Source organism: Pholcus phalangioides, unplaced genomic scaffold (genome assembly GCF_987345545.1).
Source record: "Pholcus phalangioides strain wild (caught in Gottingen) unplaced genomic scaffold, Ppha-v1.0 ptg000021l_1, whole genome shotgun sequence".
NCBI classification, from domain to species: Eukaryota; Metazoa; Arthropoda; class Arachnida; order Araneae; family Pholcidae; genus Pholcus; species Pholcus phalangioides.
In genome coordinates this window covers 387,701-405,148 of record NW_028301614.1, presented here as the reverse complement: position 1 = coordinate 405,148, position 17,448 = coordinate 387,701, and the positions used below count along the sequence as shown (strand labels likewise).

At 37.1% G+C, this 17,448-nt stretch overlaps 1 protein-coding gene across 2 annotated transcripts in view; it reads right to left on the bottom strand.

The window, feature by feature from the left end:
* The window catches only part of Zw (glucose-6-phosphate 1-dehydrogenase Zw), a 45,735-nt gene extending 28,616 nt beyond the window's left edge, over nt 1-17,119 (bottom strand). Inside the window, exon 1 of one of the 2 annotated variants that reach the window (XM_089248909.1) lies at nt 16,995-17,119. In XM_089248909.1, coding sequence (XP_089105035.1) covers nt 16,995-17,075 — 81 coding nt within the window. In that variant the 5' untranslated portion in view covers nt 17,076-17,119. Of the gene's footprint in view, nt 1-9,946; nt 10,318-16,994 lie in introns of those variants that run through there. The other variant, XM_089248908.1, reaches the window with a different exon arrangement.
* Between the last annotated feature and the right edge of the window lie 329 nt (nt 17,120-17,448).

The following is a 17,448-nucleotide window of genomic DNA, read 5'->3' as shown; positions in this document are numbered from 1 at the left end:
ACAGAACCATGGGTCGTGAAATTGATAGTATAGATCAGGGGGGGGGGGGGTGCACAACCACCGGCCACCAAGCGGTTCCGTCCGACCCGCGGAATGAATAGGTTGTACTTGTACACCCCTGGAATATATAGATGATTTTGTCTAAAAAGAACAATTGTGAGAAAGAATCACCAGCTCTTCTTTACCTTAAAGATCGGTGTTTCCCACAATGGGCAATATCACCCCTTGGTGAGCAATGGAATGGTCCGGAGCGGGGGCGATAGAATCTACGAGTACAACATAGGATCCTATGTTATATCGCTTGAGTTGGGGGCGATGAGAGAAAAATTTTCTGGAAACTACGCCTTATAGATGGAAGGAAATAAAAGTAAATTAGCAGCGCTTCTCTTCTTTTCCCCTGAGCCTAGCCCCTACTCAAAGACTAGAAAGCTTAGCCCTACTCCTCTAGTAGCGCTCTCACTAAAAACATTACTTAAGAATAGATGGCTTAATAAGATACAAAATCATATTTATTCAAACTTGCATCATATCGATAGTTACCCGATTAAAAAAACTAGTAAGTGAAGAGATTTTAAAAATGAGCGGAGGGAGAAATTGAATACTTTTAATAAATAAAATCTTTTATACGGGAATAAAAATCGCTGTGTACGAATTACAGACATATTCACAGGGGAAGGAGCCCAGGGCTGCAAATTTTAGTAATTGGTGGTCAAGAACATTCAAATTAGAACGGGAGAATGTCGTCAAAATTTGAATAACCTGATACCGATCCGATTCTCCATTTACGAAACACTCAACATTATCGAATCATTCTAGTCAAATGTTTCAAATCGATCCTTTTTTTTTTTGTAATTCTTGACATCGCAATCGGATCGAACCTCAGTTCTTCCGCACTCTCAAAAATCTCTCCAATCGTTGAATATAATATATTGACCGATTTGCATCGAAAAGGAAGCGGATTATTCCGCTCTCGGTGTGATAAGGAGACACAATTTCGTGGATTATTTAGTTTCCGAACGCAAATCGGTTGATCGTAACAATGATCAAAAGCATGCATTTGGGTTTTGCTTCTTAAATCTTCCCAATATATCTCCGTTGTATAAGATCAGAGCTATTGAATGCACAAATGATAAAAACAAAATGAATAGTTATGCAAAATCAATACAAAAACCACAACTACGATGGGGGAAAAGAATGATTTGACGGATTTTTTTCCCTCCAATCAGCGAGGATATCTATTACAAATAAAACGCATTACGATTTATCTTGAAACTTAGCATCAAGAGATTTCCTTCATTTATACTATCTTAAGAATATGACACATTTGAAGTTTTATGGTGGTATCACCTATTGTGTGTCAACATTTTATCTCGCAAATCAAACGGGTTTATTCGATATTTTTCCGTTCGTGCAAGCTATGAGAGGAGGTGGCAGCAAAATATTTGCTTCTCACCGATAACTTCATGAATTTTTTCCACATCTTATAGAAACCCGAAACAAGAATTAACGAATTTTTTTATTCCAAGTAAGGAAGATCAAGAAATCTCCACTGCTCAAACATCAAACAATACATCGTTTTGAATGATTCTAAATTTTTCTTTTGCCCATAATGTACATTTTTCAAGCCTAGGCAAAGCTATGAGTTATAAAAAAATCCCACAAAATCCAATTCAAAAGGCATGGAAAAAGTGAATCGATGGATTTCACTTCAACAGCGCACATTATTAATTGCCCAACCATTGTTTGATAAAAAACAGCATGAACTAATGAACCATGAAAATCATGCAAAAGACTGAATAGAATTTCCATTAATTTTCTTAAATTCTAATTGCCTTTTTCTTCATTATTATCAGTTGATCACCGAAAGGGGGTGAGAAAAAAAAATTCCGAATCTAGAGTAACTTCTGGTCTAGTCAACCTTTTTAACGGGCACGTAAACTTCAGCTGATTAGGTAACTGGTTTGAATATAGGCCCAGGTCGGGGTTCAAAATTCAGTTCCACCCACAACTTGAAGGCAACTCAAAAGAGTCTCGAATCCCATCGCCAGACAATACCAGTTCAATTTTTTTTTTCTCCAATTCTCACAACTGACGACCCACAAAGCAATCAAATGCAACTGACCAATGCTCCACATAGTCAACGACCTACATCTTCACAGGCTGGTAAGAAAGAAAAAATATACATGTATATTCTTGCATTAACAGAGTTGGGATCGAAGCGAATGCATTTGCGTGTGGGAAAGTTTTGGACCACTAGTGAAGCTGATTAAGCAATATACACGCTTTACCACAGACGCGAGAGATCCACACAAAAAAAAAGCCCGAATCTACTTCCCGTTTCTTGTTGCGTCACGGACTCGGTACCGGTCACACAACACCGTAAGAGAAAGGAAAAAAAAATTCATATAATTCGCCACGTGAGTTACAGGTATAATTAAGCCGAGAACAACCTCTACACTAGTTACATACACTGTTTAAGATAAGCTAGCAATTGTTTTTTCCCTCATATCGTGACTATGATGAAAACTGGGGAGAAAGTCAAGGATAAAAAAAAACCTTTTCCTTTATGACAGGTTTGACATTCTTGTGAACTAACTGTCAACGATGTTACAGAGTGTCTACAAAGCTTCATTTAGAGGGGGAAAGTTAAAAGGTCAACTTCGTCAATGTTCTTTTCAAAAACGCATAATCTTAAAAGTGCACATTGAGAGAGATGAAGCTCTGCAACCATTAACGTTGTGAACACAATAAGTCACGAATATGAAATAGCGTATTGTGAAAACTCACCGACCTTTTTCCGGATGAAAACAGAATTCCGCCTTAATAATACGTAGACAGACATTTCCGTTCGATACATTCGCGTTTATTTTGGGGAAAAAAAATTTCAAGAGGATGTTCAGCAGCTGATCACGATCAGTAAATGCAAAACTTCCTGTGGAAAAAACGACTGGCCAATATCAGTAAAATTCTTTTTCCTTATAAGTCGGTTCCTTTTCAATCTCACTCAACACCGCTGAAACATTAATAACCCATGATTTTTCATGTAAATTAATAGAGAAACAAATCGTAATCAAAAAACATTCCTATTGCGACATATACATGAATTTATTCAATGAATAACTGATTCCATAACAAAAAAAATCATAACGAACAGAATGAAAAATTGTGTGGGGAAAAAATACAGCGCAATAGAACCTCTCTTAACAAATCGAATAAAACAAAAAATTTAGGTGCCACACAAAATTTCTCAAGAGCAAAGCATACTCTTTCAGAGGAAAACGATTCCAAATAATGTTGCTTCCAGGACTGTAGGTTGACACGCTTACAAAATTCCGCAAATTTCGTGCTGTCCTCTAACTCAAATTTATTAATAAACACCCGGAAAATTTTAGGCCCCAATACAATTTTTTCAGTCACCATAGTGACCTACTTCACCAAACACCAACTCTGGCCATATCGCTATATTGCAATTTACTGCCATTAGTGAGATGGGCTGGAAGCGAAGGCGCTGTCTATCGGTGGTCGCCTCGAGTTCGTTAGGGAAAATATCTTATCGATATCCTCCCTTGGGTTCGAATGACAACGAACCTACGAATGACAACAACCTTCACGATGGTAGACGAGCATCTTACCACCATGCCACTCGGGCACAACCATAGTGACCTGACACCTGTTGTTTATTAAGCCCTGCTGTCTAAGTGGATAATTTTGGGACCCACAGTATATCCCCTTTGAAAGACTTATCTAAATACACTATCCCTCACTCTAGGAGTTCTATCTACTAACGAGATACCCCCCACTACCGATTTTTCTTCTAAATTTCCATGTATAGAAACAGGAAAAGACTAAAGAAATTATACTCAACCAGTTTATCCTCTCTCTTATCTATTATTCACTTATATAATTATGTATTCCTTTGTCAAGAAACAGAAATTTCAACCCTCTAATGAATCGGAAAATTTAGGAATTACAAAAACAAGAACATATATTTTATAGATGAAATACCAGGACCTGTAATTGATAGAAACAATCTTTAAATATGACTGCCAGAGCCAAAAATTCTGCAATGTGAACATGGTATATTTCATGTATAGTGAGACCTCAGTATACATGAAATCTATCACTTTACCATCAAACACCTATAAAAAGTTTTTAAAAAAAGGTCCCTTCCAGCAAAATTACAGTAAATTGGAATAATTCATTATAAAGTCAATCAGTAACGTGTGAAGTCATTTTCATCCACTCCCTAGAGGTGATGTTAGACAAATATCTGGCAGTACATGAAGTATAAATTGACAAAAACTTTTTCTACGATGAAATAAAGAGGTCATCATAGAAGTATACTCTAAGAATAACTTTTATCATCTACATCATAAAATACTATTTTTGCATTCAGATTCCCACTTGGCGCTTGGTTTACTTTCAAGTTATATTTTTATTTAAATAATAATAATAATGTGATCCACACGTATTCCCAAGGGATCAGCATGATTCGTCCAGGGAATTTGTTAGTGTTAGTAAACATCCATGCCCAAACCGGGATTCGAACCCAGACCTGCACAGCGAGAAGCTAGGTCCCTAACCACTTGACTGCCAGGCGGCTGTGTAATTACATTGAGAATAATAACTTTGATCAATAAATACAGATCCATGTTATAATTTCACAAACAATTGTAAGCTGATCCTATAGAGTTGGAAATGCCTTTTTTTTTAATTTATTTTGCAGAAATTTTTAATTTCCGGTTTTTTTAAAAAACTAAAATATTTGTGGATACCAGAAAGTACAATATGCACTTTTGGGCAAGTACAGTTGCATTTCTAATTACATTACTTTTCCATTAAATTTACCAGATTAAGGTGTATATTTTTTAATGGGCAAATTTCTTCAGCCACTTTGTTGAGTAGTTTGCTGTTGTGGCCCTTGTATTTGAATGAAAAATAAGTAATTGTAATCAACGAAGGAATCAAGGATAAAGAAAAATATCCATAACCCACTCCATATACAATCAACTCTAGAAGTTACTGTAAGGGACACCATTGAAAAAAAATTCTTGAACTTCATCTTATAATCTAGCATCAAAATATACAAGTGTTCATGCTAAGGCCAATAGGGAAGATGAAACACAGTAGACCACTCCTTAAAATTTATTTTTCACATTTTTTGAGCTTGATAATTTTATTTATGTTAGAAAATTAAGCAATGAAGGTGTACAACTAAAAAAGCGTATGGTCAAAGCATAACTCTGCCATTTTGCAGAAGTTTGTTGTTTTTCACTGCATAAAGTAAAATATTGCTCCATTGATATTTAAGCTTTCTTGATAGCAAAGGAAGAATGCATGAGAAATTACTAAAGTTAAAGAGTATGATACTCATTTACTTGTAAACCTATATGAAATATGTGTTTTAATAGTAAATAAAATATCTTGAGGGTTTTCTTTCTGATATTCTACATGGGGTACACTGGACAACATGTTAGGCTACTGCATTGCACAGTAGGCCTATATCAATTTATTTGTAAAAATTCTTTACAATTCCTGTAATTAAAAGTTAGCAACAATTGTTTTTAAAAAAAATTGTTCTAGGAAATTTATGATACCTCAAGAACAAGTTCACAATACAATGAATAAAATAGGGACTTGGAAATACAGGTTATTTGGAAATTTAAACAAAAAAACTTAAACCTTGAACTATGTAATAAAATATAGTTTGAGAGTTAATAGTGTAACTACTAACTAAATTACTAGTTCATACATTATTTCAAATTGCTAATTTAAAATAAAGACCAGTAAAGTGCAAGATTTTTTCCCCTACATATCTTAAAAAAATAGTTTGATTATTTATTCAATAATTGTGTTCTAATGTGATGGGTTGAAAATTATAACTAGTAATTTAAGTAATTTAGAAACGTTCATTCAAAAACATTTTTCCTATATATACCCATACATAAACCAAGGTTATGCAACTCTTAAAACAAGGGAACAAAAATATAAATGGAAGAAAATAATTTTAGAATGACCTTTTCCAATATGCATATATTTTTAAACATTCTTGTGCTGAGCTTCAACTTTCAATAATTTACATGTTATCTGCAGTTTTCTCAAATGATTCAGACTAAAATTCACTTCACATTCAACCAAACACTCATTTTATTAATTTATTTAACATTAATTTACACTTCAAAACTGTATTTACATTAAAGTTAATCTGTTTTTATTGCATGGTCCACTGTATCCCACATCTAGGGAACAGTGGGACATACTTTTTAGGTTTACAAAATATTTTTCTGTACAAATACTATTAAGAATCATGCTCTGAGAAAATTTTTTAAATAAATATAAGTAATTGAGGGATATTCATGAACCAATCTATCTGGGAAAAAATCATGAATTTCAAAGAAAAAAAAAACTTCAAAAGCAGTCCATTGAGCCACACCTTCTGCACTCTTTCATCTCATAAACTGGCAGCAATTCAGACTTTGCAATAAACATAACTTGCGTATAAACATAAATGATTGAAGTCTGTTGCTGCTTGAATAACAGGATTTTTTTTTAAACCAATATAATCAGCATTTAAAAGTCTTACCATTTTCAAATGCAAATACAAAAGGTCACAACAGACAAAATGAGACAAAAATGAGGTTGTTGAAAAAAATGCCCATAAAAAATATGGGTGTCGTCTATCTAAACTATATCAAAAATACAGCAGCAACCTTGTAACAGCAATAAAAAACCAATTATGATAAAGTATAAATATACTGCCCATAAAAATTATGGTTGCCTTGTCTAAGTATGGATAACTTCTCGATATATATAGCTTTCATTTTATTACAGAATAGTTTTGTCTGTGAAAACAACATAGGCTACCAATTGCTGCAGATTCATGAGTACGATATTCATTAATCACATTATCAGTCATAGTTCCTATACTAGTTCAGCTGTATCAAGACTGTTCAGGCATTGTTTTGGAGGAGCAAATAAGCCTCTGCCCAATAATACAAAGAAGTCACCAACACAAAAGGCAGATGTGTGGAATACAAAAAATTCTCAATGCATTTTAATACACTATTGGTGCGATCTTAAAAGAAAAATATAACAATTCACACACTGACCGGGGATGTCATTTGGATTGGTTACCAAATTTTCACTCCTGGTGGCTCAGCAGAAAAATTCACTACAAAAATTTTAAGCATGACATTTGACTTGTACAGACAATTTTCCTGCTGAACAACTGGGAATTAAGATTTGGTAACCAACCCAGATGAGATCAATGGTCAGCATGTGGACCAATCAAAAATTATATAGGTGGCAGCAGATAATTTTTTTGCCGTCTTCAGACTTCAGTTATTGTAAGTAAAAAACTTTAGTGCCAATGTAAATTTGTTAGCCACCTGGCACCTCAGACTTGTCAAGCCCTAGTGTAAGTGGTTATATTTTCCACTAAGGACGGCAGCCACAGGGTCAAAATGCACCAGAAATTTTGTATCTACATTTTTGACTTCACATTTGCCATTCCAAGCTTGACCAAGAAACTTTTTTTAAACTTCTGATTCATGTGCCAAACTTTGATTTGCTCATGATGATAGACCAGAGTTGTGCTCGTTTTGAAAGAAAGAATTTTTATGTCAAAGCAAACCCATTCTTCGAAAAGACGAATTTGACTAATGAAAGAGTGCAGAAATAATGGTCTACAAAAATCACAGGAAAATGAACAGTTGACAAGACAAGTTCAAACAAATGTGTATCAGGAACAAAAAATATATTTTGAAATCACTTTAAAGTAAGGCAGCCGAAATTTTTATTAGGCTATATATGGCTATATATAATCTTACACAAGAATAGCGAGTAGCATATTAATTTTTGTAAAAATATATCACCTTTACAGTAATTCAATGTCATAAAAACATATTTAAATAATTGGCATCGATTCCTCTTACTGAAAGAATCGTGTAATCATCTCTTTAGGGGTTTTTTCAGACATTTTTTTTTTATAGGGTCCTGTCTTTGTGAAAATGTTCATTTTGACAGATAAGCAATTATGTGGAAAGCAAAACAATCTTGGTTAAATTATTATAAAAGAAATAAAATGCCAAATTTATAGTTTCGTTAATTAGTATTTTGTGAAGGGACCATTTTTGACATTTGAAATTTTGTGAAGGGTCCAGGAAACTGGCCAAAATTTCAGCTAAACAGGTCCCTGCTCTTAATTACATTTTTTACGCATCCTTCCGGCATTTAAAACCACTTAAATTTTAATTGTTTCGAATCAGTTTTTTTAATTTGTCAACCACTTTCATAGAGAGGTTGACTTCACATGGGCAACAGGGACATTTTCTCAAGGTGCCTAAATTTTTTGTGACCCCAAATTCCAATAGTATGATACATTCACCAGCCACACCAAAACATTAAGCATGTATACCAGGGCTGGACAAGCGGCAGGTCACCATAGCAACTAAAAAATTGATACTAGTGACTAAACAATTGGTACTGGCACCTAAAATTTTATTTATGTAGCTACTAAATCGTAGGTTGAGAGCAGCTCAAAATGTTTGGAACATATCTGGCAACATGAAAAATTAACTTTATCCTGAAAAAGTCAAAAGATGCATTATTTTGGGGTTTTTCTTCTTTGGGTGTATAAATATTTTTTCTGGCGCCTAGATTTCTTTTTTCCCCCATTTGTCCAGCCCTGATAGATGAATATATATATATATATATATTCAGGTACACCCTTGCTACCTCTGACCACCTAATAGGTGAATCAATCCAGAGCAGTTGATTGCATGGGCCCACCAAGAAGAGTATACATTGGGGGGAGGCATAGAGACCCCCCTGCCACAAGACATACTAAAGTTCAGATATTGAAAATTTCTTAATGTGCTACCTTCGTCAATTTCTGTTACTTTGAAATACTTTTTGAAGGTTAATAACTCAAAATATATCTCTGGAAGAGATTCCTTATGCCCTCTGATGACCCTGGATCAATCAGTTCATAAATAACACTGGTGGGTAAAAATATTTAAAATCACCAGGTCTTACAAATTGTATCGTGACTTTGACGCTGTTGACTAGAGGGACGTAAACAAATATTATATATATAATGAACCACCTCTGGAGAATCAAAAGAGGAACATGCCTCCCCTATGTGGAGCTAACAGGCATGGCAGAAACATCCTGGGTCATGGCGTCCTAGTCCAGGGCTTGACAAATCGGAAAAAAAATTAGGTGCCAGAGAAATTCCAAAAGAGAAAATCACAGTTACTTTTGCAAGGTTTTGAATGTTTTTTTTTAATTTTTCCGGAACTTGATGACCCCTTCCCACGTTATAAGTGACTTTCTTCTGAAATCAGACAATTTCCGGCCATCCCTAGCCCATGATTTAGCTATCACATATGGAAAAATTTACGGCCCAATACAGGGGGGTCAAAAGTGGAGTGGGCAGATCTAATGTATATATGAATTGACATCATCATCGTGCCCCCACCCAGACTTCCAAGTCTATCTCCGCCTATGAATCCTGCCCTAGTATCCCAGGGGTGATCACGAGGGGTCCCTTCTGCAGTGAATTTCTAGTGAAAAAAAATTTCATGTATCATTCCGGATACTCCACTGGAGCCCTATCAGCCCCACAGTTGTGGGGGTAATGTTAACAGGGTCCCAGTCCTGGGACAATTACCATCACTACTTTTGTTTTTATGCTATAAATCCACTATATAAAGGACCGAGAAAAGTCTGGCCTACGGGTCCTTCTCCAGCATGTGAGGGCACTCACAGGACCATGCCCCTCAAGGGTGGGACTGAATGGGTTCCAGCCAAGGAAAATTATTTTTTTTCACTGTGAAGGGCCCCCCCCCCCCCCCCCACCAAAGACCCCAGCCTGAAGGGGACGCCTGCTGCAGGACTTTCGAAGAAAGGGTACCGATGATAAATTGCGAGGTACAGTACTTACCGAAGCACCGATGACGACGAATGTGTGGTAAGATTTCTCCTCGTCGGAGGGAACCAACTGGTGTATGGACTGTTTCAAGAGAGCGATGCATTGCGGCGAGGCACAGGCTTCCATCATCGTCGTCGTGTTCGTGACTTTGAAGAGGATCGTGTTGTCCTGCGGCGATGATGAGGACGAAACTCGAACTCCCTTCCCGACTTGAAAGGAGCGGGTTGACGTCAAACTTTCTACGCAACCCAGAGTGATAGCGAATGATTTCACGCCCCTTTCCCGATTGGTATAACTACCACAACTAATAATATCAACCACGTGCTCAGCGTGAGGGCTTTTACATGTTTTTGTTTACGATCAGACGACCGACCACGGAGGTTGCTAACGTTGTACGCGTTATCCACATCGTTACGTCATCGCATCACGCGTTATCAGCCTATACGAAGTGACATTTTTCTTTCCTTCAGGCCGATTGCTCGATTTGATTCGCTAATCGTATTACGTCATCAAAAATGGGTGGAGCAATTTTGTTTTTTTGATAGAAAAAGGTTTAATTTTTTTAAACAAAGCTTATTGGAAACCTTTCGAGTTTTAATTTTATAAAAACACAGAATTTTGATAAATAATAAATATAATGATCACGTTGCACAAAAGTTGGTATCATAATGAATTAATTTTTGTCTGACCATATTTCATCACAAAAATACTGAACTTTGTGATCTCAAATACTGGAAAATACGGGAAATTGCCGATCGCCGCTAAGAATGGTGCCAAAGGCAAACAAAGTTGCCAATTATTGCTAAAATTAACCAAAAACAAATTAATGATGGGAAATCCAGCAAGAAGGTTATAACAGAAGGCCTCCGCACGGGTTGCCATAAACGTCATTCTGTCTACCTAGCAAGTTTGCCACATTTAGAATCACAGCATCCTATTTCGTTTCTTCTTATTTTGGCATAGAGTCTTCCTGATTGGCTCACAAATATCGCATAATGATTGGACGTGGGGCATAGAAATCGACAATTCTCATCCCTCAATGATGATGCTGGCACGAGCAGGGAATTGTTTTCCCTGAATATTCTGAGGAAAAATGTACTACTTACTGACGTCACAAACAGCTTCCAAAGACCTTGTATCTGGTTATAATCATTACCTCTTAGAGATACATGGATCTCGAGGAGGTAATGTTATAATCCCCTGGAGGTGACGTGACAGGGAAAAATTGAAGCCGTTGTGGCAACCCTATGAGCTGACAAGTAAGCCCAAACAAACAGCTCTTTTCCCTATACGGTCGAATCCCGTCATAACGAACTGCGAGACCGGAGAAATGAGTTCGTTATAATGAAATTTCGTTGTAAAGAATTTCACTTTTTAACATTGTTCTTATGTAAACTTATCTGGGGAATAAGAAAAGTGTTCGTTAAAACTAGATTTTTTTTCGTTATAACGGTATTCGTTAAAATGGGATTCAACTGTACTTAACATGTGTTTTGCCGGATCGAATACCTTTAAAATATTAATAACTAAATAAATTTAGTTATTAATATGATGACTGTTTAATATGCGTCTTCAGGTAATCTACATCAGTGTTTCTCAACCGCCGGGCCGCGGCCCTGTACTGGGCCGTGACATCATTCATACCGGGCCGCGACTGATGTGCCGTTTCCTTTTCCCCCCTTCAGGTTCCGTTAATCATGTGTTTGACCGGGACAAAAATAAATGAAACCGGACCGCGGGCTTCCAAAGGTTGGGAACCACTGATCTACATAATTCAATAATGGGGAAAGTTAAAAGTTTATCCTTATATAAGGGGTTGTTATATTTTTAATTTATTTTTGAAAGGGTAAGATCACTTTGAACACGTCATAAGTTTTTAGTTCAGTGTCTTCAATTATTTTAAAAATTCGATGCATCCCATTAATGTCTATGGGAATATGATTGATTAAAATAATATGAAGCTCCAATAAAATGCAATTTTAATAATTTTTTTCTTTTAACTGTTTATTTTGCCTTTTTGTTGCGTTCATCATTATGACACATCCGGGACATTTTGAAAAGTGTTTCAGGCCGGTGGGCGCTCGTCTTAAGCTCAACGCGGGGAATTTTAATTTCTGAATCAATTCTGAGGTGCCCGAGCACCTTTTTTGATACTATCCTGATAGGCTATATTTTATTACTCGGCAGTATTTCAAACGTGCGAGTGCTCGATTTGAAGGAGGGGCGGGGGAGTGACGTTGTTGGCGTTAGAGCTGTTGGGTGTGAAGACCCATGGTCTTTCCCTATCCTGCAGCAGGCTGGGATTTTTGTGGACCCCAGGTTAGATAGATAACGGGCCCCCTCTTTAGTTAATTTATTGCATGAAAAAAAATACACTTATTGTCTCTCTCTCAGCACTAAGGTGTTACATGCTTTAGCAGAATTTTTTTTTTAATTAAAATGCTGAAAAGAAATTTTTGTGGCACAAGATATGGGTAAATTTTGATTATTTTTGCAAAAGGTTCCATGTTGTTGAAGTTAATATTCGAAAAAAATGCCAAATAAAATTGTAAAAGCTCTCGTTCAATTGTATAAATATACCCACAGAATTTGTGAGAAAAAATTGATTTCCTAAAGTGAGCAGAAAATTTTTGAATGTTATTTTAAAAACGGAGATTTTTTCATAGTAAAGCGTGGGAAGCCTTAGTATGTTTGGGCTTACTTGGTCCCTTTAATAGAGCGATCACTGGTTTCATCTGGCAGCCCAGAACCCCCCCCCCCCCATGCTTTCACAACGGACGCGCTGGTCACTCCTGTTATTCGTTCCTCCATGAAATGCAGCACTACTACAAATCGCATAAGATTAAGGCCGCAACAAGATGCTCGGTCAACTGGGCTGGGGGCAAGCACGTATTTCAGCAACCCCTTGTAATGTTGAAGGGGAGGTTATGGGTGAAATCCCCCCCCCCCCTCCGCTGGTCCAGAAACCGGGGCATCATAACCAGGGCTGTCTTAACAGCATCACGGACACCCACTTAGTTGAAAGTGTCTACTTATTTATATATTAATTCCTGAAAATCACATTACTAAAAGTTTTTTTTTGCGAGCCCCCCCCCCCCATTGTCTTGAGGTTCACGGGCCGTGTTCTGGTAGGTCCAGGTGTTAAGAGGCCCTGACCATTCCCGGCTGCTCTCTCCTAGTTGCGGTTCTAGAGATGAATATTCAAATTTCGATCATAAATACCATAAAAAAATTGGGATGGCCAAAATTACGTGGAAATACGGGAATTTCTCGGGAAATATGTGTCATATGGACACCCTATCCCGACTTTTCTTGAATTTGTGAAGGTCGTGGGTCGGGTCCTGTCAATATACAAGTATTTGCCAAATCTTCACTATATTACTGTAATTAAAAAATTAAGTCCCCCCCCCCCCCCAATATTTCCGATCCCTCCTAATTCATATTTTCAATAACTTCGTTCCTATATGCAGGGCCTATTTCTCGTATCGCCAAACAAGACGCGTGCCAAGACCCACAAAATTTCAGTGCCCGTTCGGATGCCGAAATTTTCGCATCTTTTTTGATATTTTAATACTTTACAAAATATGAACAAAAATTCGTAGTTTTTATCATCTTTTGCGAAGAAGGGGGAGGAGCATGGGGGATTCCATGTCCTCCTGGGTACGCCCAGGGCCATCTCAAGAACATCATAGGCACCCCGGGCCAAGTGATTTTTCTCAGGTCCTTATTTTTTATTTTATTAAGACAAGACAAAACCTACCTGGCATATTTTCGAAAAATTCAACTACTTCTCGTTTTTCTGAGGCCCTTTCTTCTTGAGACCCCTCCCCCTCCCCCGGGCCGTGCACGGATGGACCCATGCATTAAGAAGGCACTGGGTACGCCTCTGCCTCAAAGAGTATTAAATATATGTTAAAAAGCCCCGAAATTCGTGTTTGCCCAGGACTCGAACTTATCAGGAAAACGACCCTACTTATGTGGATTAAAATAATTTTCATAACTTGAACACTGTATGAATTTTCATATTGTGAAAATTGTAGTATGGTTTTGCAACAAATATTTTCCCCTCGTTGGCAATATTTTAGCAACGTTTTGCGCCGTTTTCCAACAATCAGCATGCTTTTTGGCAGCAATTAGCGATTTTTATCTAAGAAAGTTAGATGACCCGTTTTTCCAGGACATTCCTGTATTTTGCTGTAACTTTTGCCGTTCTGAGTTTTTCGTGGAAAAAATGCTCCATTTTTTCTCCGTATTTTCAACGAAGCCTTGCATAACTGAAATCCAAAATTAAAGTTATTTTCTCAACATATAAATTGCATTATGATAAAAATACGAAAATTCATCGTCTATATATTTGTCATTTATAATTCATTATAATCCACTGTGATCTGCAGTAATGTTTTATTTCTCACCTTTAGTGTTTTTCGGTTACTTTAACAACAATTGGCAAGTTCGCTTACTTTTAATAGCATTTTCGCGACAACTGGCGATTTTGGATCCCGTATTTGGATCCAAAATTGCCTGTAAACTCCCGTATTTTGGATCTCAACTCATTGTATTTTTCTTGAGGAAATATTCATGTTTACAGTAGTAAAGAATATAGGCATGTTTACATTATAATGTTACACAGGTTAGGTCTATAGCCTCTAGAGTAAACTTATACAGTCGCCTTAGTTAAGGCCATTCAAGTATTACGTCAGTAGTATACGCAGTGGTATAAAACCGGAAGTGACATCACACTTCCTCCGCCCCGCCCCCACCACCGGAAGTGGCAAACTCTAATTAGGCAAACTCTAATTTTTTCCCTCAACTCTAATTTATTAATTTTTGGTCATAAACCGAGAATTTATCGTACTTAACTAAGATTATGTTTAATCCCAAGCTTGTGTTGGTAAATATGATAAGTCGTTAATTAATTACTTCATTAACTAAACATTTTTTATTTGAGAACAATTTTTATCTTCTTCACACTTATTTTAATTTTTATTACAAAATATATGTGTAGTGCATGTATCATATATGGGTGGAAATAATTAATTGGATTAAAGAAGAGGAGAAAGAGGTTATAAATTTTTCCATGTTCAACAGAATTAGAAACTTTATTTGGGAATTATGCATAATCGCAGTAGAAGTGATAAATGTAGTGAAAATTAATCAAACTTTTTTTATCAACACGATTGGTGATTATGCATAACCACCGGTGTATTACTTTTACAGCGTATAACACATAGCCTACATTTCAATATTAAAATGTATAGGACCACACACAATTGCGATCGAAGGAAAACGTCGTATAAATGTGAAAGTCGTATAAACGAGGTTCGGCTGTACATTGTACTTTCCATTAGCAGACACTCCCCGTCAGCGGAGTGGTCCCATGGTCCCATGGGTGTCTGTTATCGAGAGGTCCTACTGTATAATCAATTTCAATGCTATTTGAAAGCTAAGAATTAAAAATTTCTCTTTAAGAAATTCATTGCGACCCAACCCTCTAAAATGTTTGTGCCTCCCCCTAAAAAAGATCGATTTTGTGTACGCCTCTGATTGGATTACCCTTAGAGAATATACATAGGAAGTCTGACACCATAGTGAACTTCACAATGTATGCACGGGGATAATTTTTCATATGAGTTTTAGACTGAATGCACTATATTTTTAGCTCCTGTTTTAAGTTTATAAATTACTACTACACCACACACTCCATCCATCGATGGTCACCCAAGGCTCGGTATTGCTTCGAATGTTCTATGACCGGATTCGAACCCATAGACCTTGATGGTAACCTTCATAGTGGAAGACGAGCATCTTTACCACTGCGCCACTCAGTTTATATTTTACTGGTTTAAGTTGAGCATTAAGCATTAATTAAAGGAGTGGATGCTTCGTCACCCGGGGCAAGCTCGCATTTTGACGCCCCCTTGTACTGTTGAAAAAGAGGTTTCAGAAGAATGAAATTTGTGCCCCCTCGGGTCTAGGGCCCCGGGCATGAAATCCGCCTGCCCCCCCCCCAGTTGTTGCCCTGGTACCAAGCATTGATTTCTGGTCCTCTTCATCATTGTTTCTCGAAATTCCATAGATGTTGATCAGTCAATGGAAGATAGTTGCTTTGCCCCTCACCCCATTCGAAGAGCATGTATCCGCTTATGTACGGAAGTTCAGCAAAAATCACTTAAGGACAACGCATGTGACGTGCTGAGTGTACACAAAACAGTTTAGCTGAGCCCCCCCCCCCCCCCACCTCTATAAGTGAGTAAAGACTGGGAGTGGTCTGTAGAGGTCTATAGAGGAATTCTCGATTTGGGGAAAGTTAGTTCACACACAGATGCACACAAACTAGGAAAAGTTTTTTCCTCGTTTTTTTCATTCCCAGTCATTCAAATGCTAAAAAGGGCGGTTGATGACGTAAGCATCATTCTTTCTTTCTTTCAAACCGAGCACAACTCTAGTCTATCGCCATAGGCAATTTGCTACCGATTGAATTGTGTCGGAAGTGTGAGTATGTGTACTTAACAGTCGGAGTGCATATATTACTGTGTATGAATTTTTTGTGATGACATCTATATATTACAAATTCTGTGTGAATTGTGATGTTTGACTATATGTACTGTTGTACAGGACTGTTGTTTTCTATGGCGAGACTTCAACCAACTTTAGCCGACCACCATTGTGGTGATGGTGGGGTTTGAACCCGTGTCCTTGCAACACTAGTCCGTCACTCTGACCACTCGACCTCCACAGTGGCTTAAGCATCATTCAAACCCTCCCTCACCCCCTTGTCATAAAAAGTCAGCAAATCCGAAATCCCCTTTCTATCTATGCTGACGTAGTACTTGATTGGCCCCTTATAAGTTATGCAATTTATTCGTGAGTTCAATAAAGATTATTGAATGCAAATTAGATTCACTTGAAAAACGGGTATGTTGTCATCTTAATAAGTCAGGATTTCCAAATATACTATAAAATACGGCAATGTGGTCATAACAGAGTTACCATTGATAAATTTGATTGTGACTAAAGTGAAACAACTATAATTTTTCTAATAATTGTGCCAAATACTTACAGAAGCTCCAAATATGACGAGAGAATTCAAAATTTCATGATCGGTCACTTTCTCGAACATCTTCGTATTATGAGTTGACATCCGCAAATACTGCTTCAGCCATCAAGAAACTAGTTATTGAAGATGATATGAGGTGTTTTCTTAACATAATATGTTCCTTTTTTTTTGTTTTTCCTTGTACGTGAGCCAATCACACTCAATCAAGATAAAGGAATGTACCCTAATGACTAAGAGGTTGATTTTCTATTGTCATTTCGGTGACGAAATAAGAAGTTAACTCAAGCGTGACAGTCACGCGAATTCAGTGGTTTAGGATTTCTACGGCTCCTTACGATTTTATCGCAAAATTTATTTTTAGTTCTCGTGATTATATAATAACGTCTTAAGAAAATAGATGTGATTGACTTGAGTTTGCTCAGAGCCGCCATTTAGGGGTGTGCGACAGGTGCGGTCG